General features: G+C 50.0%; 1 protein-coding gene across 1 annotated transcript; it reads left to right on the top strand.

The window, feature by feature from the left end:
- NR1I2 (nuclear receptor subfamily 1 group I member 2) lies at window positions 1-20,896 on the top strand. The gene is given in 12 exon segments (XM_060149329.1): window positions 1-93; window positions 13,191-13,284; window positions 13,286-13,331; window positions 14,540-14,727; window positions 15,222-15,252; window positions 15,601-15,833; window positions 15,835-15,845; window positions 17,885-18,026; window position 18,060; window positions 18,229-18,345; window positions 18,707-18,812; window positions 20,016-20,896. Coding segments are annotated over 11 exon segments (1,107 nt in total). The 5' UTR covers window positions 1-93; window positions 13,191-13,197; the 3' UTR covers window positions 20,161-20,896.
- Window positions 20,897-23,379: the final 2,483 nt, after the last annotated feature.

The raw sequence follows: 23,379 nt of genomic DNA, 5'->3' as shown, positions 1-23,379 counted from the left end.
GTCAGAACCAACTCTGCCAGAACTCTTGAGAAGAGTCAGAAGTTTATGGCAACCAAGCAAATGCTGAATTAAGAAAAAGGCCACTTAAAAACGGTAGGAAAGCTCTGTGGCAGTTTTACTTTTCTTGCTACCTCCCCTCCCTGGCTCAGCAGCAGTCTTGAAATCAGCAGCCTGTATTCGCAGTGTGGACCCCTGGTCCCTGGTTCTGGAGGGAGCAGAGCAGACCTTATTCACTAATTATTGTGTTTGTCTGTCCTAACCTGTCTGGGGGCCAAATGAAGGACTGTGTAAAGTGCTGTCTCTGTTTTGACTCACTTGTAACCCACACGGGGAAGGGTGTGTGTGTGTGACAAGCACTGCTCAAGAACTTTGTAAGGCAAACAAAAAATCCGCAGCTTCCTGGGGACAAAAGATTCAGGTGGAGACATACAACAGACTGCCTAAGGCCTGGGAGGAAAAGCCAGGGAGAGATTCTTTGGGAAATAAGGACCATTCAAAAGTGTAAAAGACCTGAGAAGACCCTAAGCTTTTATAGTTGGCTGCTCTCCAAAGTTCAGCGCAAGCAGGAAGTGAGGACTGAGGGAGAGTTGCAAACCGCTAGGTGTTAAAAGGAGTGCCCTAGGACAAGCCACTCCACAAAGAGTAGGAAAGGTGGGGGGTTTGTTTTGTTTTGTTTAGCTCCTGGATTTCAAGGAAATCTCTGTCAAACACTAACTGAATATAAGCTAAGCCTTCAACAATTAAGAAAAGCAAACCCAGGGGGACAGGAAGAATCTGGCTTCCAGAGTTAACACATTGTAATATCTGAATGTCAAATTTTCAACAACAAAAAAAATCACAGAGCATACAAAGAAGCGGTAAAGTATGATCCATTCAAAGGAAAAAAAAAAGAATTGACAAAACTGTCCATGAGGAAGCTCAGATATTGAACTTACTAGACAAAAACTTTTAAAAAACTGTTTTAAATATACTCAAAGAATAAAAGAAAACCAAGGACAAGGACTAAAGGAAACTAACTACAGCTGTTGAGAGAAGGTCATTGTCATTAATATTGCCAGAAAGAGGCACTGTTGTGTTATCAGATTCCAGATTTTCACATTCTTTCCTCAATTCCTTTATCCCTCTTATATATTATAGTGATTTATTTAAAAATAAATTTAGAAGTCCAAATCATATCTTAGTTTTTAGGTAATTCCATATATATTTAATACCCAAGTATTTCTTTACTGTCAAAATATAATTTATCTCTATCATGACTTTTGCCATCATTGTGTACGTAAGTTTTAAAAAATTAAAATTTAAGAGATTTTACTCATTTAAATATTAATTCATTTAATAATAAATTAAAAGTAAGCATGAGTTTCGTTCAATGCTATCGTGAGCTGCAAGGAAGATTCTTTTTTTTTTTTTTCTTCGGTACGCGGGCCTCTCACTGTTATGGCCTCAGCTGCTCCGCGGCATGTGGGATCTTCCCGGACCGGGGCACGAACCCGTGTCCCCTGCATCGGCAGGTGGACTCTCAACCACTGCGCCACCAGGGAAGCCCCAGGAAGATTCTTTCAAAGTGGTTGTGAGCTGATTTTTCTTTCTCCTTTTCAATCAAAACAGAACTTTATTAAAGCAGTGTTAGGAAAGACCATCTTTAAAAGAATTATTGAACTGAACAGAGCATTCACCAAATGAATGTGGTACAGGTGATACAAAACAGCTGCCCTCACGGAGATTATAACCTAGTAGCAAAATAGACACAGGTATCACATTCTGCAATATAATTCATGAATGAGGGGAAACCAGTGTTCCAAGACTCTGAGAGGAGAGATACTGGGGCTCAACTGATACTGAGCAGGACTTGTGGGGCTCCTGGCCACAAAAGCCTTTCTGTGTCCCCCATTTCTTAATTACAGGAAATAGGCTTCATTCAGCCTCCTTGACCTCCCCTGAGTTGCAACAGGCAGGTTCAAACAGATGCTAATTAGGGAAGGGAGGAGATGCAGAGACAAGGGAGGAGCAGTCAAGAGGAACAACAGTGCAGCCTTGGGGCAAGGTCCTGGTCCCCCCTCAGGGGATATACGTAACAATATCTTTGAGCTGTTGTGCAGATAGCAAGCCCCACCAGGTGGGAGAAGTTAACGGTATGCTACCCACAAGCACGTTAGACAGTTTGGAACCAGAAGGATGATGATGCTGCCTCCCACTTACCTCACCACCAACCAATCAGAAGAATGTCCACGAGCTGACCATGCCCTCTTTGAACCATTACTATAAAACTCCTCACTACCCCCTCCAGGTGGGGACACAAGAGTTTTGAGGGCATTAGCCCACTGTGGCCCCCTTTGCCTGGCAAAGCAATAAGGCTATTCTTTTCTACTTCACCCCAAACTCTGTCTCTGAGATTTAATTCAGTGTCAGAGTACAGAGGCTGGATTCGGCTCCACAACCACAAGTATGACTGATGGTGCCTTGGAGCAATTATAGGGTCTGGAACAGCTGAAACTCAATTTTAGTAGCTCCCCCAGTTGCTGAAAACTGCCATTTCTAGGAAGGGAAGATTCTTGGCACTGCTCCCACTTATGAAAAATGGGACCACATTCAAAGAGAAGGTTCCTATTCCTTGTCTTCTTGGGTCTTTTCTATCTCCACCCAAGGACAAAAAGGGAGAGGGTGCCTCTAGGATTGCCTCACGTGGGTCAGAGCTGCACCTCCATGTGTCCTGCCCTGGCTGCCCCCTGTTCCAGGGGTCTCCTAGAGTACACCCTGGGGGAATCTTAAGAGATTTTGAGAAGGATACCTGTCTAGTTGATAAACATCTATTTTCCTCAGGCTCGACCTGAATTTATACCATTAGTGAAAAAGTTTTATTCGAGGATCTTACTGAGGACTATATCCTGGGAGATGGCCTCTCAGATGCTCCGAGAAACCACTCTGAAGAGGTAAGTGAGGAGCCAGGATATATAGGAGTTTGGGGGCTGGAAAAACAAAACAAAACAAACATGTGGTCGAACATCAAAAGATTACTGTGAATCACAAAGAACAGACATCTCAAGTTAATGATTTTAGTGCTTTTCTATGTATGGGAAGATGCAAGAGTCTAGACTCATTGAAATTATTCCTTAGATATGCATCTTAACTATCAAGAGCCAGTGTCCACTGCACAGGATGTTTGCTATCTTTCTCCATCCTGAATTCCCCTCAGGGGGCACTGCTACAGTGGCTCATGGCTTGATCCTTGTAGACCTGGGATGGTGAGCAACATTCCCTGTCCACACATTTCTCCTTTAGTTGACTCTCTCTGTTCTTCTTTAAAATACAAATATTCCTCAGAGGGAGGTAAAACATTAAGTGGATTCACACTAAGGAAACTCCCTAGGTTTATCATATATGCTTTTCTGTTACCAGCAGCTTAAGAGCTTCACATTTCTGGTTGCTGCAAAAGAGTAGAATATAGGTCGGGGACTCAAAACTTCTCCTACTTTTCAGCTGTGCTTGAAGCTGACTCATCTGGGGACATCAGTGTGCTGTTCTTAATAACAAGAGTGTACTTTCTGGGTGTTTCTTAGCTTAGAGCTGTGCCTAAAGTTAAAACTGCCCTTATAGACTCAAGAGGCCTGGCAGTCCTGCAGCCTTTTTCCTGTCTTCTGACCACACAAGAGACCCAAAGGAAAAGGGATCCAGAAGATCCCTGCAGAAACCTGAGAATAGCTTCTTTGCCTCAGTGGTTTTATTACCTGTTCTTAGTTCCCTGTTCCTTACTGTAAAGAATTTGCTATTTTTATAAGAGAGCTAAGACCAGGCCCTTGTGAGCCAGGAAGGACTGAGAGATGAAAACTATGTATTTTACCCACGACCCAAGGACTTCTGGCAAGCTGCCTTACCTGAGCTGGGATCTGCCTTTTTCTCCTGGACACAGAAATGCCTGTCTTTACAAAAGGGCCTACTTCTTTTTTTAAGACTTTGGTTTTTTTTAGAGCAGTTTTAGTTTCGGTTTTTTTTTAGAGCAGGTTTAGTGTCACAGCAAAACTGAAAGAAAGGTACAGAGTCCACATATACTCTCTGACCCCCACTTGCACAGGCTCCCACCAAAATGGTGTAACAGGGAAGAGCCAAATCTGACTCCATGTTGGATCCGTTTCTTCTACTTTAACCTTTGCTTCCCATTGCTTTGGTTCACTAAAATGATACTGTCTATACACAATGGCCTGCCTCAGGGAACCCTACCCCTCTGCCTGAATGTTAAACCAAAGTGCCTTCGTTCAGGGAGGCATCCTGACCCTGTCCACCTGTGGATGGCTGCAAGAAAGAAGAAATTAACACATCCCCTCCCCGAGGCTGGCCATTCCAGGGGATATCTGCAAAACTTATGGCCTTTTTACTTTACTTCCTCATTTCCTCCCCTTCTCTATGCTATAAAAGAAACTGGCATCCAGACCCCCGACAAGATGGTTACTTTGAGATATTAGTCTGCCATCTTCTCCGTCTGCTGGCTTTCTGAATAAAGTTGTACTCCTCACCTCAACACCTCGTCTCCGATTTATTGGCCTGCTGTGCAGCCAGCAGAGTGAGCTTGGACTCGGTAACAACTGGACATTTGTTACAATCAATGAACCTACATGAGTCCAGAGTTTACATCAGAGTTCACTCTTGGTGGTGTACATTCTATGGGTTTGGATAAATGTATAATGACATGTACCTACCATTATAGTGTCCTACAAGATTATTTTCACTGCCCTAATTATCTCCTTAGCTCCCAGAAAGACCTACTTTGAATCGTGGAAATAAAGTCTCCTGGGATTAGTTCCTAACCATTTTCAGCCTTCCAACCCCATGTGGCTGTGGTCATGACCTTCTGGTCATAGCTTATCAGGGTACCAGAGGTGCCACGGGGCCTAGCATGCAGCCCCCAGGGCACACTAGAGAGGCTGCTTCCATTGGGACCAGGATCCAGTATTTCACTTATTCTAGGTTCTTCCTGTCCAAGGCCCAAGTCAACCTCCCAACCAGTGGGATGTATAATTCAGTGCTTCCCAGTCTTAGCAGAATCCCCCGTGGACAGTCAGAATCTTGACTGAAAGAAAAGAGCTCCATGCCCATGGGTCCCAGTCACCACTGCTGCAGATCTCTTGCAGTGGGCTGTGTGAGCTGCCCTATTCTCTGCACTTGGCTGGGAGGAGCAAAGCAAGCAAGCACTTGAGAAATGTTGACCCCTAGGAAGTCCCAGACTCAAATCCCCCTTATCCCCTGGGAGGGGCAAACTGAGTAAAAGAGACAAACCAATTTAACTAAAGACCAACCAAACAAAAACCATACTTAGATATTCTTGCTCTTCTCATCAGGAGGGCTGGATTAAGACATGAATTCAAAACAAAAACAATTTAAATCAGGAAATAAGTGTAAGGAATCCGAAATTTTCACACGAAGATTGCCACCATAATTTTTTGGGAATACCTAGTTCTCTCCCCCGCACCGCCCCCCCACATCGCCATCTAATCAACAGTTCTTCTCCCCTTCCTCTCCCCCTCCCTCTTCGTGGCCAGAACCCTCTTACTGTTGTCTGAAACATGTAGCTAGCCCACTTCCTACATCTGCCATAAAGCATCCTTAAGAACAGAGCAAGTGGGAGAAACATATCCTGTGAAACTCACCACTTTGGGCTTCTGTCTCCTCTTTTCCCTTGAGAGCTAGAACAGCCATCAGCAGCTGCTGCTGGGAACCCAAAGGATTAGGCTGACGAATGACGGGCTGCTGGCTACTGGCAGGGCCTGGTGAAGGAAAGAACCGTGAGAACCTTTCCCCATGGTCCATGCTCCCTGCTCCTGGTCAGCCAGCGTCCTGAGGTCTGAGCCACAGATCACACTCTTGTGAGCTGTGCTCAGACCCCTCATCTCAGACTCTTTCCCTCTCCCTGCCTGCTTGTCTCTCTTACACAAACATGCAGTTTCAAGTAAGTAACCCTATCCAGGAAGGTGGCTCAGACAATGGAAAGAAGTGTTTGGAGATCTAAGTTCCAATTAACTTTGCCCCAGGGGCTAAAGTGCAGAGCCCCTCAGATACATGAAATGAGCTCAGAACTAATTAGACAAAGCAGATACTAGCAACATTCCTCCCCTTCTCCTGTGTTTTACAGTGAAGACATCCCAGAGAAAAAGTCAGGGGCACATAATGAGAGTAAATACGGTAATCTGGTCACTTGCAAGTTCAAGTACTGGACTTGGGACTTAGTAGTGCCAGATGGGGGGTACTTACAGCCTCCCTCTGACCTGGACTGAAATGTGGGTGACAGACAAGATTGGCTCAGATCCTGGGAAATAATAACCTATGACTACAGCACAGGGAAGAGGAAGCACTGCCCTGACAAGAGAGGCAGCCTCTTGCCCAAGTGAAGTGTTTGTTTGCTCCTGTGAAAAGCAAAAGATTAAGCTAATGCTCCAGTCTTTAACAAGGCAACTACTTCAGGGATATTGATGTTTTGATTGATCCTTTATTCCTGATTGTTCAAAGTGGACCTCAAAGGAGAAGTCACAGCAAAGAAGTTACCACCTAACAGGCATGGTTTTTCTTTCTCTTTTGCTGCTGCCCCCAGTTCCATGTGAAAGAAGTGTGGGATCACAAATGTATCTTAAGTTTGAGGTCAACATCGCTGTGGGATGTGTATGTGTTGGCCTTGCTGCTCTCCACATTTCTAAGGTGGAAAAAATCATAAAGGGAATCACTTATACTGAGTCTCATTCATAATGCTTCCTGATCCTGCACTTGCCTCCTAGAGAAATAATCACAGTGGAAACCTCAACCGTAATGAACCGCCATGAGCCATACATACACTCAGCCCACTCTCTGTTGCAGTTGGAGCCTCCTGACCCAGAAGGTCGGGGACTGTGGGAGCTAGACAGTGGGAGCATCCCAGCCCTGGTTCCGCTCAGCCTGCTGAATTAGCGTTGGCAGACCCTGGGACCACGGTTGAGACAAAGCAGCGTGACAGTCACAGGGCCTCAAGTCCTCAGTGAGGGGTCCCCTCCTAAGCCTGCCACACACTGCACAGCCCTGGGGCTGTGCTGGCTTTGCCCCAGTGAGTTTTCTGTCTCCACTTGCCAGGAGAGGCACCTTGTCCCATAGAACCGAGCCTCTCCTACAGGTGTCAGCACCACCAAGCCCTCCTCCCCACCTCACAGCCCAGCCTGGCTGAGCCTATGGCCAGAGACTTTGCTTTAAGGCAACTCCACATCTGGGATTGGTCAGGAGTCACCTCTGAGGCCACTGAACCTTGACTCAGTGAGTCACGTGTGGCAGGCACTATCCCCGCCATCCCACGGATGGCTGTGCGACTCTGCTGCTGGGAAGGCCGATGGTCACCACTGAGATGGCCAAGGTAAATGGATTATCTCCACTGGGATGGGTGTTTGGTCTCTAAAGATATGGCCAGAGTCTAAAATATTCTAAGCAAGGCCCCAGAGGCTACAGCTTACTGAATTAGTTGGTTAATACAAAAGATTATTTTCCCATACAACAAAAGCACTTATTTAAAATACATTTTAGTTATATAATAAACTTAGTCTAAACAAGGGGTTCGCAAACTACAGCTCAGAAGCCAAACGTGAGCCATTTGGGGTTCTTTTTTTAATCATCTTTATTGGAGTATAACTGCTGTACGATGGTGTGTTAGTTTCTGCTGCTTAACACAGTGAATCAGCTATATGTACACATATATCCCCATATCCCCTCCCTCTTGCGTCTCCCTCCTACCCTCCCTATCCCACCCGTCTAGGTGTTCACAAAGCACCAAGTTGATCTCCCTGTGCTATGCAGCTGCTTCCCACTAGCTATCTACCTTACGTTTGGTACTGTATATATGTTCATGCCACTCTCTCACTTTGTCACAGCTTACCCTTCCCCTCCCCATATCCTCAAGTCCATTCTCTAGTAGGTCTGTGTCTTTATTCCCGTCTTACCCCTAGGTTCTTCATGACATTTTTTGTTTTTTTCTTAGACTCCATATATATGTGTTAGCATACGGTATTTGTCTTTCTCTTTCTGACTTACTTCACTCTGTATGACAGACTCTAGGTCCATCCACCTCACTACAAATAACTCAATTTCGTTTCTTTTTATGGCTGAGTAATATTCCATTGTATATATGTGCCGCATCTTCTTTATCCATTCATCCGATTATGGACACTTAGGTTGCTTCCATCTCCTGTCTATTGTAAATAGAGCTGCAATGAACATTTTGGTACATGACTCTTTTTGAATTATGGTTTTCTCAGGGTATATGCCCAGTAGTGGGATTGCTGGGTCATATAGTAGTTCTATTTGTAGTTTTTTAAGGAACCTCCATACTGTTCTCCATAGTGGCTGTAGCAATTCACATTCCCACCAGCAGTGCAAGAGTGTTCCCTTTTCTGCACACCCTCTCCAGCATTTATTGTTTCTAGATTTTTTGATGATGGCCATTCTGACTGGTGTGAGATGATATCTCATTGTAGTTTTGATTTGCATTTCTCTAATAATTAATGATGTTGAGCATTCTTTCATGTGTTTGTTGGCAGTCTGTATATCATCATATCTCTTTCTCTGAATAAACCCAGGAAAGCCTTTTAAGAACTCTGGTAATTAGATGGAGCCCACCTGGGTACCTCCGGGTAACTAATTCCGTCTCAAGGTCTGTAACCTCAATCACAGCTGCAAAGACCCTTTTGCCAATATAAGGAAACATATTCACATGTTCCGGGGATTAGGATATGGATGTCTTTGGGGGCCGTTATTCTGTCTCCCACAAGGAGACAATCAAGATATCATAGAGGAGTATCAGGAAGTTAATTAATTAAAATATTAGGCTATTTTTCTGGATTTCATGATGTTTGCTACTTGTCCTTTTTAGTATTTGTTATTGTGACTTCTCTTCTCATTCTTTCTCACAAATACATATTCTCTTTGGTACCTAATTATGTATTTTCAACCTTGTACTCTTTTTTTGTAAAGAAGACTCCTCCAGTTGTATAAGCCTCAGACCCCACGTGAGCCGACATAAGCCAACACATGGGCACCTCTACTCACCCATTGACTCAACTGAGAACTTGATGAAATCTCTCCCACCGCCAGCTGGGGAGAGAGTCTGCTGCTGGCCGGGGTGGGTGACCCGTGGGCTCACAGGCCAGCAGGGGAGCCAGGGAGTGCTAAGTGGAGCTGACTCGTGTCTTACAGTGACCCTCCTTCTGTCTGGGCCCTGGAGAGTCACTTTCCCAGCAAATGCAGCACATGGACATGCCCTTAGGGCTGCCCAGAATGACATCTCTGCTAAATTTCAAAACCTAACAGGCAGCACCTTGGACCTCTCACTGGGCATCTTCTTTCTTGTACCTAAAGCCAACCAATTCCCATGTCAATACCTGATTTCTGGCCCGTTGGCCTGGATGCAGCCACAGCACCGTTCCGGTGGTCTCTAAATACCTGACTCCAAAGGTTACTAGTTGATGGCTTCCCATCCTCCTATTTCCACCCCCAGGCAAAGTCTTCCCAGCATTCCCCGCACCTTCCTTCTACCCCTTCCCTTTCACACGTTCCTTCTGTAGTAGAGGAGCGTGCACGTCACACATTTTTCTGATGTTTTCTAGTTTGGAGTCGAGATCAGCCACCTATCCCGTATCATTCATGCTGAGGGTGCTGCATCTCACAGCCTAATCCCCTGAGCAACAGGAAATCCCGGGTCCTGAAGCAGGGTCTCATTCAGCCTAGTTTAGGAACCTGAAATTGCTGAGTCCGCTCGCAGCACCAGGCTCCCTTTGTGAGCCCCCTGTAACCTGTCCTCCTTCTCTGCTGCTCCCAGCTAACCCCTGGGTTCCATCTAGTTCCCATCCTCGAGGATGCCTCTGTAGTCCTTTCCTTGCTCCCTTTTCACCCACGAAAGTAGCACCCTGTGCTACTCTCCTTTCTCCCCTCCCTCCCCACTCCATTCCTCTCCTCTGCTCTCCCCCACCCCCCACCCCCAGGATCCTTGTTCCCTCTACTGCAGAAACAATTCACATTTTCTTTAGAATTTGCCCCCTTATCCTCTGGTCTCGGTATTCACCACTCTCCTTCCTTTCTTTCTCCCCAAGTTGGAATCTTCTCCCTGAACAGCACGCTCTCCACCCACAGTGGTTCCCTCTGGGCCGACTTCTGAGGTACAACGTGCCTCTACAGTTCCTCCTCCACTTCTCTCCCTGCCAGATCAGCCTGTGGATGGACACAGATCAGCTGGTAACATCCCCAGAAAGGCACACTCTCCTCTTCCTTTTCATGCTGAAGGCCATGTTGGCCTCTTCCAGCAGGTTCCATTTATTTATGAGGAGCCTTAGCACCAGAGAAGTTAGTGAGTAGAGAGAGTCAAAGGCCAGTGGCAGGGGCTAGGCCCTCTTGACAGTGAGAGCAGGACAGTACCTGCCACATCTCCAGCCCCAGGGAGCAAAATCCAAAGTCCTCTGACCTCCAGGTGACAGTAGGACAGCTGGGTCCTGTTTGGTCACAGTTAGTCATTCCCTTGTGTACCCCCATGTATGTCATTCATGGAAGACCTCCCTTCTCCCTAATTTAATAGGAGACCTGGGACTTTAGCAAATGAAGTTACTGCATATATTTACATCAGCCTGGTCAGGCCACTGCTGCATGCACCCAGGACTGAGCCTTCAACAATGTCAATGATTTCTTAGGCAGCACACACTGTGGAACCATCCTGAATGTGCAGCCACCCCAAAGCTCTCCAAAGGTCCTTTGCCAAAGCTGTTTTTTTTTTAAAGGGCTTAGTAAAAGGCCCTGGCTGGTGAGAAACAAAAGAAAAAGCTCCAACATAAACAATGAGGAAAATACAAAGGCTAAGAACCACTGAATCTGCAGAAAACAGGCAGCATCAGCCCCAGAAAAACTGCAGGTCCTTTTAGTGGTATGGCCATCTGCTCACATGAGCCTCTGCTTAGAAAGTGAAGGATGTGGAATACAGATGGAGCCTCCCTGGAACTGCTCAAGAGAGCCAGTGGACTGACACATGCTCCTCTGACTGTGAGAGGGAGGACCCGCAGCTCTCCAGAGTGCAGGGCCAGATGCCTCTGGATATGGCTGGAGTGACAGCGAAGTTCCTTGGTCCCTTCTGCTGTAACCAGCATTGAGATGGCAAGAATTGAGGACCTTAGGGAATCACTTTCTGCCCAAGAACAGAGAGCTACCCCAAAGGACTCACATGACATGAAGGGATCTGTGTGAAATGAACTGCCTAGGAACAAGTCTGCACAGAAACGAAGGAGGTTTAATAAATGGTTTACCCACTCAGAAACGCATCTTGTGAAGGATGCAGCACAATGTTGAATTAAGAACACAGGTCTTGGGACTTCCCTGGTGGTGCAGTGGTTAAGAATCCACCCGCCAATGCAGGGGACATGGGTTCGAGCCCTGGTCCAGGAAGATCCCACATGCGGCGGAGCAACTAAGCCCGTGCGCCACAACTACTGAGCCTGCGCTCTAGAGCCCACAAGCCACAACTGCTGACCCTCGCACCACAGCTACTGAAGCCCGCGCACCTAGAGCCCGTGCTCCACAACAAGAGAAGCCACCGCAATGAGAAGCCTGTGTACTGCAATGAAAAGTAGCCCCTGCTCGCCGCAACTAGAGAAAGCCTGCACAGCAACAAAGACCCAATGCAGCCAAATAATAAATAAATTAATTAATTTTAAAAAAAAGAACACAGGTTTTGGAGTCCGACTGACATGGGTTCAAATTCTGGCTCCACCACCTAGTAGCTAAGCCATGTCAACTAATCACTCGCCCACAGAGGGGGTGAGGATGTGTGCACTCAGGGCAGCAAGCCCCAGTCACATACAAACACTGTTTATTAATTTATTCATTCATTTATTGATGGCTCTTCCTTGCTGAGAATTTACCCCATCTTTGGTATTCAGACTAAATACTGGATTTTACAATTAATTATTTTTGCAAAGGCCTCACTGAAGAAGTATTTTACTTTCATGGAATTTAAGAGGCGATCATTTCCACCCTCTGCTGGCTAGATTTCACACATTCCCAAGCAGTGAGCAACAGGTGCAAACCTCAGAGTAAATACAGCTGGAATGAATTGAAACTGCCCAGCTAACTGGTCTTATTAAATTCACATGAAAGAGAGATGTGGCTGGCACATACCAGTCACCTAGTCACTGTCATTTTCCTGCCCACAGGGCATCGTTCTGTAAGAAGGGCTGATATAAGAGTGGAATAGGATCAAGACTGGGGGTGTTGGCTGGCACCCCATCGACCCCAGTCCAGATCGACATCTAACAAAGCTCCAGGCCATCTGTTTCCATGATCTCTTCCCAAGTAACAAACCTCCCCCAAACTTACTAATTAAACCAACCACCATTTTATTTTCTGTCATGCTCCTGTGTGTTGACGGGGCTCTGCTGGGAGTTCTGCGCACACAGCACGTGTAGACACTTAGCTGGACTGAGACACGGGTTAGGCCATAAGACGGTTAAGATCTCTAAAAGGCATCTACCCCCTTGTCTCCCTCCTGGCACAGCTGTGCGGGGACGTGTGGGTGCAGTGCGCGCTCACCCCACTATTACGGGCCTCTGAACCTCTCTGTTCCCCTAGGTCCATCAGGAGAATCTGCTTTTCCAAGGGGAAAGCCTTTGTCCAGTGAGGTAGAAAGCTTCCCATAGTCTACCCGGTCCTCTGGCTGCCCCTGAACCCCCAGTCCAGCATGGGGACTGGGGAAGGCAGGGAGCTTCTATACTCCTGGGGACAGGTTTCCTCCGGCTCCCTCTTCCAAGAAGGAGAAATCCTGGAAGAGGCCGCCTCCACAGAAACCTGGGGGCGCCTGGGAGTGAGGGGGAAGAGGGCAGGGTGCGGGAAAGACCGAGGCTCGGCCTGGCGCTGAAGCATCCCAGAAAGCAGCTCTGGTGCAGGCCCTGTTGGAAGCAGTGCCCACCTCCCGCGTGAATGTTGCTGGACAGTCTCCTCCCCCGCTCCCCTCCTCCAGCCGGCTCCGGGGCCCCTGGGGAAGCCCAACACCCACCGACAGACGCCTGAAGAGCGTCCGCCTGTACCCCTCCTGTGGCCCCGACCCAACTCAGAGGCAAAGGCAGGGCCCACAGAGGGTGTGACTAGTGTCCGTGTCGGGAAGGGACTGGGAGCCAGTGCCCCACGCGGCCTACCTCTTGCTCTTTGTCCTCTCGCAGCACAGCCATGAAACGCAACGCCCAGCTCTGGTGCCCTGTCCAGAAAGGCACCTACGAGATGACCCGGAAGACTCGGCGGCAGCGCCAGGCCTGCCGCCTGCCGCCTGCGCAAGCTCCTGGAGAACGGCTGCAGGAAAGACAGCACAGGCCGCGCATGCGGGCGTGGGCACGTGAGCCCGAGCAGGCTCGGGCCGCGGGATGTGTGCGGGCGCGTGCGCAGACGGGCGGGCGTCGGCCTGAGGCCAGCTGCCTCTCCTGGAGGGGTGGAGGGGTGGAGCGGTGGAGCGCGTCTGCGCTCTCTGCTCTGGGAGGCCAGGTTCTCTCTGGCCAGGGTCATGCCCGCTTCTCACCTCTGTTGCGCTTGTGTGATTCATTTTGTTCCCTTCATAGCTGTTTAAGGCAAATTGGGGGCGGTGAATTGGGGACGGGAAGCTGGAGACGCGTGGTGTGCTATGACCCCCCGCCTTCCACCAGCTGCCCAGAGACGGCGTCCTCCCAGGAACTGTGTGCCGCCAGTGAGAGGGGGGTTCTCATTTCCCCTGTCCAGCTTTGGTATAACTGTGCTCCCAGGGACTCTGAGATTAAAGCACATGGGGAAAAGGCTGGAAGCTACCAGAGCGTATTTCTCTCCATCAGTCACAGAGGGACCCGAGACCCTGGGCAGCCTTTCAGGGGCCAAGTTCCTTGGGCATTTGGGCAGAGAGCCTTTCCTGCAGACCAGCAGTCCCTGCCGTCCCCTCCCTGCCAGGATCCCCACAGCTTTGCTCTGCACACACAAGTGGGCCCCAGAAATCCATGGAAGACCCTAAGGCTACCAGCTACATAGGAAGTGGCTGGAGTCGATATTTCTTGCCAAGCAGTAGTCCCAGCTCTCTGGGGTCTTGGAGTCCCAGAGATCTTGGGGGCCTCTGAGGAGTCTTGTTGGTACCTGTTCCACCAGAGAAGAATAATCGGGTGCATTTATTGAACAACAGTTATGTACCAGGAGCTGTACTAGGCATTTCCTGTGCAGTGTCTGATCCTAGCAGCAGTGTGAGGTGATCACTGTCACTCCAGATTACCAAGAAGGAAACTGAAGGCAAGAGAGGTTAGGGAGCCTGTCAAGGTCACCACTAGAAAGTGGCAAAACCGACACTCAAGCCGGTGCGTTAAGATCCAGAAGCCTGAGCAATTTCCATCGCTCCACGAAGTTGTCTTGAACCCGTCCTTCCCCAAGTGTTTCTTCAGAGGAGCCCAGAGTCCTTGAGAGTCTGGAAAAAGGCAGGTTTCTTGTCACGAGCATGCCCCCATCTGCTGCTGCTGCCCGAGCCCCTGCAGGTGCCTGAGGCTGCTTCTGGCTATCCCTGCAGTGGTCATGTCTGACGTGGCCGTGGAGCAGGAGCGGGCCTTGATCAGGAGGAAGAGGAGAGAACAGATTGGGACTCAGCCCCCTGGAGCCAAGGCTCTGACTGAAGAGCAGCGGATGATGATCAGGGAGTTGATAACCGCTCAGGTGAAAACCTCTGATGGCATCTTCACGCGCTTCAAGAATTTCCGGGTATGAGGCTTTAGAGACGGCTCAGCTCCTGCGCTAGCTCCTCAGAACCCCAACCTCATTCCCAGCGGTTCTCAAAGAGTGGCCCCTGGACTTGCAGCAGCAGCAGCATCTGGGAACTTGTAAGAAAGGCAAAATCTCAGATCATCCCCTATCTCCTGAATCAGAAACTTTGAGGTTGGGGCCCAGCAGTCTGTGCCTTGACAAGACCCCTCAGGTGATTCTGATTCATGTTCAGGTCAGGAACTCTGCTCTCTCCTTCTGCAGCAGGTAGAAATTGAGTCTGAGCCATAAATGGACTAATGGACAGCTGAGTTGCCCCAGGGTTGCTGGCGTTCAGGGCTTTATGAGGACAGGGGCAGGACCTGCAGGGGCATGACATTTCTGAACTGGTTTTACTGAACCAATAAACGCCGGTGATCTCAGCAGTGGTAGCTGTGTCTGATCCCAGTGCCCTCTGCCACCTGTGCACACAGGTATCTCGGTGACCCGTCCAGCTCAGAGAACTGGTAGCCAGTGGCCTCCAAAGTCTGTTTCTTTCCATATTTAGCTCCCAGATCCTTTTCTCTGAGTTTCTGGAGTGCAAGGTCAGGGATGCTTGGGACACACCCCTGACCAGGCAGGGATGTGAGGGACCATGAATTAATAGATCCACCTGATAGGAGAAGACCAAAAAGAAGGAACAAGTGCTGTGTGTGGAGGTGGGGTGTACACTCCTGCCACCGTGCAGCCACTCAGGGTGCAGCTGTGGCTGTGTATGCCTGTCCGGGGCCTGTGTCAGAACCTGTTTGGGGGAATATATGCTGTCTCTCCTCTCTTCTCTCCCCCTCCCGGCTCATGTCCCAGCTGCCAGAGGTGCTTAGCCGTGTCCACAAGATTCGGAGTCTCTGCAGACTCAGTCGAATGAAGAAGCTGCCAAGTGGTACAAGATCAGGGAAGATCTACGTTCAGTGAAGGCCTCCCTGCAGCTGCGGGGGGAAGACGGCAGCATCTGAAACTACAAGCCCACAGCCGACAATAGTGGGAAAGAGATCTCTTCCCTGTTGCCCCACATGGCTGACACGTCAACCTACGTGTTCAAAGGCATCATCAACTTTGCCAAAGTCATTCTCCTATTTCAGGTAGGACCCAGGGGCCGGGTGGATGGTGTGGAAAGGAGCAGGAAATGGCCAACAGGTTCAAATGGTCTGGGGTAGATTTCTCTGAATTTGGGGGACGTTGGTGCCAAAAGACCCTCCTTTACCTCTGCCCCCAGGCCACCTGGTCCTGCTGGGGAACGGAGCCCTCGCTGTCTGTATGGCTCATTAGCTTTGTGACTGTGGCCTGCCCTTTAACCTGTGTCTCAGCCTCTTCATCTGCTAGACAGGGGCTAAAAATGCCTACCTTGCAGGGCCGTTGTGTGGAATAAGAGAATATCTGGAAGAGCATTCATCACATACACGGTGGACGTCCAGAAAGTAATCCCCCTCCCCATTTCCCCGCAAAGGGGCAGGAATCACAAGTTGACAGTTCCAGAGCAAAGGAAGAGTTGGAAGGAAAAGGAAGGAAGTCCAGAGGGAGAAGAAGGAAAGGGCCAGGAACAGACACGGGGTCACTGGCAGTCTGCTGCCCAGAGAAGGCTGAGAAGGAAGACAAGGGGCCGGGATGCCCCAGAGCTAGGCGTGCAGGCAGCAACCACTGGGCAACCGGGGTGAATGAAAGACCCTGGACCCTTCTGGTGTGGTGGTAACCACAGCCACACAATATGGAGCCTGTCAGGGCTGGAGATGGCACTGGGCGTGTCTTCCCTGGGGTCAGCCACTGGCCTTGCCAGGCCTGGGCAGGTGGAGCTGAATCACACATGAGGAGCCCTGATTTCATCCGCAGGCAGAGGGCAGGTTCTCTTCCAGGAGCCCACAGGTTGCCCTGTGGGTGACACATAGGACTTATTTACTGGGGTGACGGTGGCCACAGGCTGGAGTGGGGTTCAGATTGCGGCAGAGTAGGTCAAGGGAGCAGGGAGAAAGGCCCCCTTCCACGCATAGACCTGGCAGATCCCCACCAACATCTCATGACCCAGACCCTACCACCAGGGTGGGAGGCCACTCATTTCTCATGACAACCAGTTTGGGGTACAGCCACCCCAGGAGGCAGGAGTTGCTCTCACCTTCATTCCACAGATAGAAAACCAAGGTTAAGGCACGTGCGTGGGATCGCAGCTAATCAGAGGGGCCAGCTTTGGAAGCAGAGTACAGCCTCCAGAGCCGGTCCCCTGCCCGGTCCTGGGCTGGGAGCTGGGCGGGGTGGGGGGTGAGGGCAGCGGCGGGGACACACGGAAGGAAAGATCAAGTTCACGGCATTCGTGGCTCAACGCCGTGGATCTAAAAGAAGGGACTGAACTCCTGAGGAGACCAAAGCCAGGCAAAGGTCCTCCTGAAGAGCTCCCTCCTGGGTTTTCAGTTGGAATGCCTCCATCAGTGGGGAGATGGGGGCCCCTCTCAGGTTGGGAGGGGTGTCAGTCTAACCGTGAATACTAGAGGCATCCACTGTGGCTGGGCCTGTGCTCAGTGCTACGGGTGGAGCTCAGGGCATCCAGGCTGCCTGGAGAGAAACAGAAGAAACAGCAAATCCCAAACAGACGGCAGGAAGCAAATAGCCCCGCTGCATGGAACTCATGCTGGAGGACTGGCACTTGCAAAAGGACTGCAGTCTGGAAAGACCTCTAGGAGGCACAAGGACAGCTTGGCCCAAAGGACTAGCAGAGTCTACTTAAGTGAAGCTATAGGGGTACTCATTCTAAGTGGGGAAACCGAGGCAGAAAGCAGGAGGCCAGGGACCAGGAGCCAAGGCATCGGCTGGGGGGTCAGTGGCTGTGCAGGGAGCTGGTGGTGATGGGGCTAGGCTGTAAGGGCCTGGAAACCAAGCTACATCAGCAGTGGACAGTCCCTGAAGGTAGCAGGAGACCAGAGGAAGACGGCAGGGAGGAGGAATCTGCTTGCTGGCTTGGGACAGGGAGAGATTGGAGGCAGTTTGAAGGCACCTGCAATAATCCGCAGGGGGAGGAGCCCATCCTCCCTCGCCTCTTCACCACCCTCCTGCCCTGATTCTGGATTATGGGAGGGGTGCTGGCCTGTGGCAGTTTCCTAGGAAGCGGCATCTCTTCCTTATCCTTTGCTGCCAGGGACCTGCTCATTGAGGACCAGATCTCCCTGCTGAAGGCGGACGCCTTTGAGCTGTGCCCGCTGAGATTCAACACGATGTTCAACGCAGAGACCAGGACCTGGGAGTGTGGTCAGCTGTCCTACTGCTTGGAAACCCTGCAAGTGCCCGAGAGATGCCTGTCTGCCCCGGCAGAGGGTGGGAAACAGCCGTGGAGGGAGGAGAGGAGCCACGCCAGGTTACACGGGTCCTGGGATTGCAGGACATAAGATTGGGCAATGGGAAAAAAGACCTTGGTTAGGGAAGTCTGGGTCTTGGGTCAGCTTCCTGAGAAGTTTACCCCTCCAGCCTGCACCCACCCTACAGGTGGCTTCCAGCAGCTTCTGCTGGAGCCCGTATTGAAATTCCACTACATGCGGAAGAAGCTGCAGCTGCATAAGGAGGAGTATGTGTTGATGCAGGCCATCTCCCTCTTCTCTCCAGGTGATAACCCACCTGTCGTCCTACCTGGCTTCCCCGTGCCCCTCCCCCACCTCTCCAGGCTTGCTCACACCCCGTCAGCTTCAGCTGAGGGAGGCAGCAGCCCCTCCTTTGCCTTCCCCAGGGAAGGTCCCAACTGATGGCCTCGCCCTCCACTCACTGCTCAGCCAGGACGGGGACTGTGGCTGTTTTCTCCTAGGGTCAGAGGGGTGATGCAAAGCCCTCTTAGCACCCCCCTCACTTCCTTGCCTGGGAATTCCTGGCTCTGGAAGGTGGTTGGCAGTTTGTCCCCTCTGGGATGGACCAAGCTTGTCTCAGCCCCCATGGCCTTGCGGGGACCGTACCACCTTCTCCTCCCCACCAGACCGCCCGGGTGTGGGGCAGTGCCGCTTGCTGGACCAGCTGCAGGAGTGGTTCGCCATTACTCTGAAGGCCTACATCAAGTGCAACCGGCCCCGGCCCGCCCACCGGCGAGCAGCAAGCAGAGAGGGTGTGAGGGGGTGTGAGCCCTGCCCCCAGGCCCCCGACTGTTCTGGGTCTCTCTGGGGGCACAGACCACAGCTGCTCCTGGGGCAGCCTCTAATTACCAGGGCTTTGGGACCCTGCTTTGTGACCTCCACTGAGGCCTCCTGCCCGGTCGACCTAGAACAACTACTGTTTATCGAGAAGAGCCAGCCCTGGTGCCAAGCAGTTTTACATGCACATCACCTTTCATCTTGACAACAGCCCCATGCAGTGGGTGCCATCGTATCCTGTAAGGGACTGGGGGCTCCGGGCGACTGACCCGGGTCCCGCCCCAGGCAGGTGGGGTCTGGAGATGGATCCTTGCGGGCCAAGCCTACAGCCCACACCCTTGAGCACTAACTACCTAACCACCTCCCAGGACAAACAACAGATAACGGGGTAGGAGACTCCTTAGTTAGTCCTGGTCACAACCCGAAGGAGGAAGGCTGCTCAGGGCTTGACCAGATAGAGGCTACCCCCCCTTCACTGGGCCTCAGCAGCCCTGTGACCTGGTACCATGGTCCCGGGCTGGATGGGGGAAGGCCAGCACTGGGTGTGCTAGTGCGAACATAGAACCTCAAGTCCTTACTTGGCCTCCGCTGCAGCTGGCTTTTGAGCTTGGCCTCCTGGGATGCTGGGGGTGGCCGTGTCTTGCCTTGCTTTGCTCAGTCCTCCCCTGTACGGAGCCAGGAGGCATCATGGGGAAACTGAGGCACGAGGTGTGTCTCAGACACCAGATCCCAGGCTAGATCCGGGGAGGGACTGCTGCCTGCGGCCCATGCCTCCACAACTACTCCACCCCGTCCTGACCCCCATCCATTAGCCACGGCACTGATGTCCCCCCGGAATGACCTATTCACATGGTGCCTGCAATGCCTGGTTTTCCCACAGACGTCCCTGTGTACAGGGACTCAAGCCCAGAGGAGGAGGTGCGAGCGGGAAGGGTGGGTGTACACCTGCAGGGCCCAGGCTGTTCTGCCCCCTCATCTGCAGGCTGAAAGGGAAGCTTAAGGAATTCAGCCAAGCCTTGTCTCTTGGCTGACCTGTGAGATGAGATGAAAACCTGAGATGAAAACCCTCAAATGTGATCAATTTCAGAGGGGCCCCAGTGTTGGTGGGTGGGGGCAGGGCGGGCCACACCCCCAACCCTTCCCCTGACTGGCCGGCAGGTTCCTGTTCCTGAAGATCATGGCTATGCTCACCGAGCTCCGCAGCATCAACGTCCAGCACACCCAGCGGCTGCTGCACACCCAGGACATTCACCCCTTCGCTACCCCACTCACGCAGAAGTTGTTCAGCATCACAAATGGCTGAGCGGCCGCCCCACGGCAGTCAGAGCCAGAGCCCTGGGAGCCAGAGCCACCACTCCTGGGGCCACACAGACAGACACTGACAATGCCGGGCAGGTCCTGCCTCTCCAGGGAACTCACAAAGACAGCCGTGAGGGTGGCAGGCTAGCCTTCCTCAGCCCCCAGCTCAGCCTGGGGAGAGCCAAGCCCTAGAGCCTTACATGAAGAGTATGCTGGCCCCTTGGTCAGGCCTATCGAGAGGCAAGGGCACCCTCCCCTTAGAAAAGGCCCTGGGTCTGGAGATCTAGTATCTTGGTGGGAGAGGGGATAGGGGATACGGTGCCTGGGGCTGGGGCATCTGAGGGTCTATGCCCACACCCAAGTTCGTTAGCTTCTTGGGTATTTTCACTGCTACATCTGCTACCCCTGTCTCCCACTCGCCAGCCGTTCCCAACCCACAGCCTCCTGTCCTGAGTTGCTCCGTGGGTTTCAGGCCTGTGTCCACCAGCAGGTGCATTAGCGTCTGAGGGAGTCTTTTAGAGAGAGGCCAGAAGGCCTGCACCAAATGTCACAAGCTTGTCATTACCTGTCTCTGTGTTTATTCTTCCCTCCTTCTGGGCACCTCATTCTGTGTCTCTGCATCCATTAAAACACATCATTAAGCACCAACAATGTGCAACCTGCTGTGGGGAATACATGCTGACTGACATGGATCCTGACCTCGAAGGGGTTATACATGTGTGTGACTTGGTGCAGGTTTGCTTCACAACCGACCTGGGGCTGGGTGGCTCCTGAGGCTGGAACGCCGAAGGCTCTGTGACGAGGCTGTACTGACGGCACTTAATAAATGTGTTCCTGTTTACACACCTGTTTGCAGAGCTGAAGAGTATGAAAGTGTCTGCTTTGTTTGTAACCACTTTGAGTAAAAACGTTGCTGCATTTTTCGAAAATTACATTTCAACTAACTTTACATAGGGCATCACACACCTAAGAACCAGGCTTAGCAAATATTATCCTGTGGTTAACGTCAAATCAAGGCAAGAGGACTTCAATAATTAACTTATGGCTAGATTTAAGCCTTTTTTGGCCTTCCTTTCTGGGGGAATAAAAGAAATGTGGGGGTGGTGAAATAGAGATATTATATATTTGTATATATTTCTAAATTTTTATTTTACTATTGCCCTTTACATATCTGAAGACTGTTGGTGTGAGAACATAAAAATGCATTATTTGAGCTTCCCTGGTGGCGCAGTGGTTAAAAATCTGCCTGCCAATGCAGGGGACATGGGTTCGAGCCCTGGTCTGGGAAGATCCCACATGCCGTGGAGTGACAAAGCCTGTGTGCCACAATTACTGAGCCCGTGTGCTGCAACTGCTGAAGCCTGTGTGCCTAGAGCCCGTGCTCCGCAACAAGAGAAGCCACCGCAATGAGAAGCGCACCACAGCAAAGAGTAGCCCCCGCTTGCCGCAACTAGAGAAAGCCCGTGCACAGCAACGAAGACCCAACGGAGCCAAAAATAAATAAATAAATAAATTTATTTTGAAAAAATGCATTATTTAACTTGGTTTGCTCATAATTATTCTATATAAAAATTTAAAATGAATGATTTAAAATGTAGTAATTAATTTTAAATGGTTAATATTTTGATGCAAATGAAGCTACAAGTTAACTGAATTTTAAGAAACAGATACTGGCTTAGCTTTTACCATTTTACCGGAAGGCCAAACTTGGAGAACATAAATCATTGAGACTATAAATCAAAGCAAACAAACATATTCTCTGCCATCCCTCCAGCCTCTTCTGCATCAAGGGGACATAGAACGCACTCATTTTTAGAAAAGAAACTGAGGGGAAAGGAGCTCCTCTTTCCAAACACAATGAATGCAGATTTTGCCCCCAGTAATTGTGTCTAATTATACTCATTTGGAAATATAAATGTCATTTAACTGTATTCATATATACATCTCTTCTTTCCCACTGAAATAATTTTGAGTGTGCTATTCACTCAAGAGCCTGAAATGGTGGTTAAACGTAGACTACGATAAGGTGAGAGCAAGGTGAGATTAAGGTGGGATGTAGAGTAAACTCCCATCTCCCAGTACTGATTTTAAAAACACCTGGGCAGTTTCACAAACATTGAATTGATATGTACATATGAATTATATATATTATAAAAACTAAGTGCAGTCCAAGCGCAGTTAAGATACAATGTTAGATGCACCAAAGAGCTCACACTGGATACTTCCTTTCAGCAGCTTTGTGCATCTCCAGTTTTTAGGGCTAGGAGCCAGATTCAACTTTCCTACTCTCAAACATTTGAATTTCCCTATACTCCCTTCCCTGAGCCCTTGAGCAGTTGAACCAAACGTCAGTTTCTAGGCATCCCTGTGGCCCCCATTCTTTTCCTAGGTCTTGCTTCAGTCAGGTGAGGATGGAGTCAGTCTCCAAAGCTCAGGAGAAAAGCCCTTCTAAATAAGTTACTGCTTACCTTCTGGCTGCCCTGTTAGAGCCCTCCGCCACCAGTCTCTACCTGGCCCGGACTTTAAGGATTGTTAAAGCCTTGACATCAACAACTCTTGTGGGTAGGCCCAGGGTGTCCTCTCCTTTCTGGAGAAAAGAGGATGTAAAGAGAAACATACATTTAATGGACCATCCCTTCCCAGCTTCTGACAACTTGTTGGCCTCATCATGCCATCTTCAACTGTTTTAGTTTTCCCCTTAACTGCAGCTCTCCTAGACCTGAAGGTGCTAGTGGGTGGGCGAAGTATTTTTGCACCTGAGAGAGGGGTGACAGCCCCATCACTTTTGTTCCCTTCCTTTCACAGACTTCTCCATGAAGGGGAGCTGCAACCTGAGCGCTCCCTTTCCTAACTACACTTCTAGAGCACCTTCTCAACTGGCATCCAGCATCACTGCTCTCCTGAGACATCCCGAAGGACTGGTTCGTCACAACATTTTGGAAGACCTTAGAAATGAACGACGCAGTCTTTCAGGAGTTTTTAAGTTAAAAAGATATCTTGTTCAATCCCAATTCAAATATGGCAGGAAATAAGATAGTAGTATATCCCAAACAAACGCACTTCAATGCCATCAGGAGACCCATCCCACAAGTGACATCTTGCATATTTGTGCTGATCCCCACCCTTCCCCCCAAATCCCCGCAACTGGTAAACATGTTAAACTAGTTTACAAATATTAGCTAAGCACACCACCACAATAAGAAGTAAATAAAGAGGACCAGAC

This window comes from Lagenorhynchus albirostris, chromosome 5 (genome assembly GCF_949774975.1).
Source record: "Lagenorhynchus albirostris chromosome 5, mLagAlb1.1, whole genome shotgun sequence".
NCBI classification, from domain to species: Eukaryota; Metazoa; Chordata; class Mammalia; order Artiodactyla; family Delphinidae; genus Lagenorhynchus; species Lagenorhynchus albirostris.
This window is presented reverse-complemented; position numbering and strand designations above follow the sequence as displayed.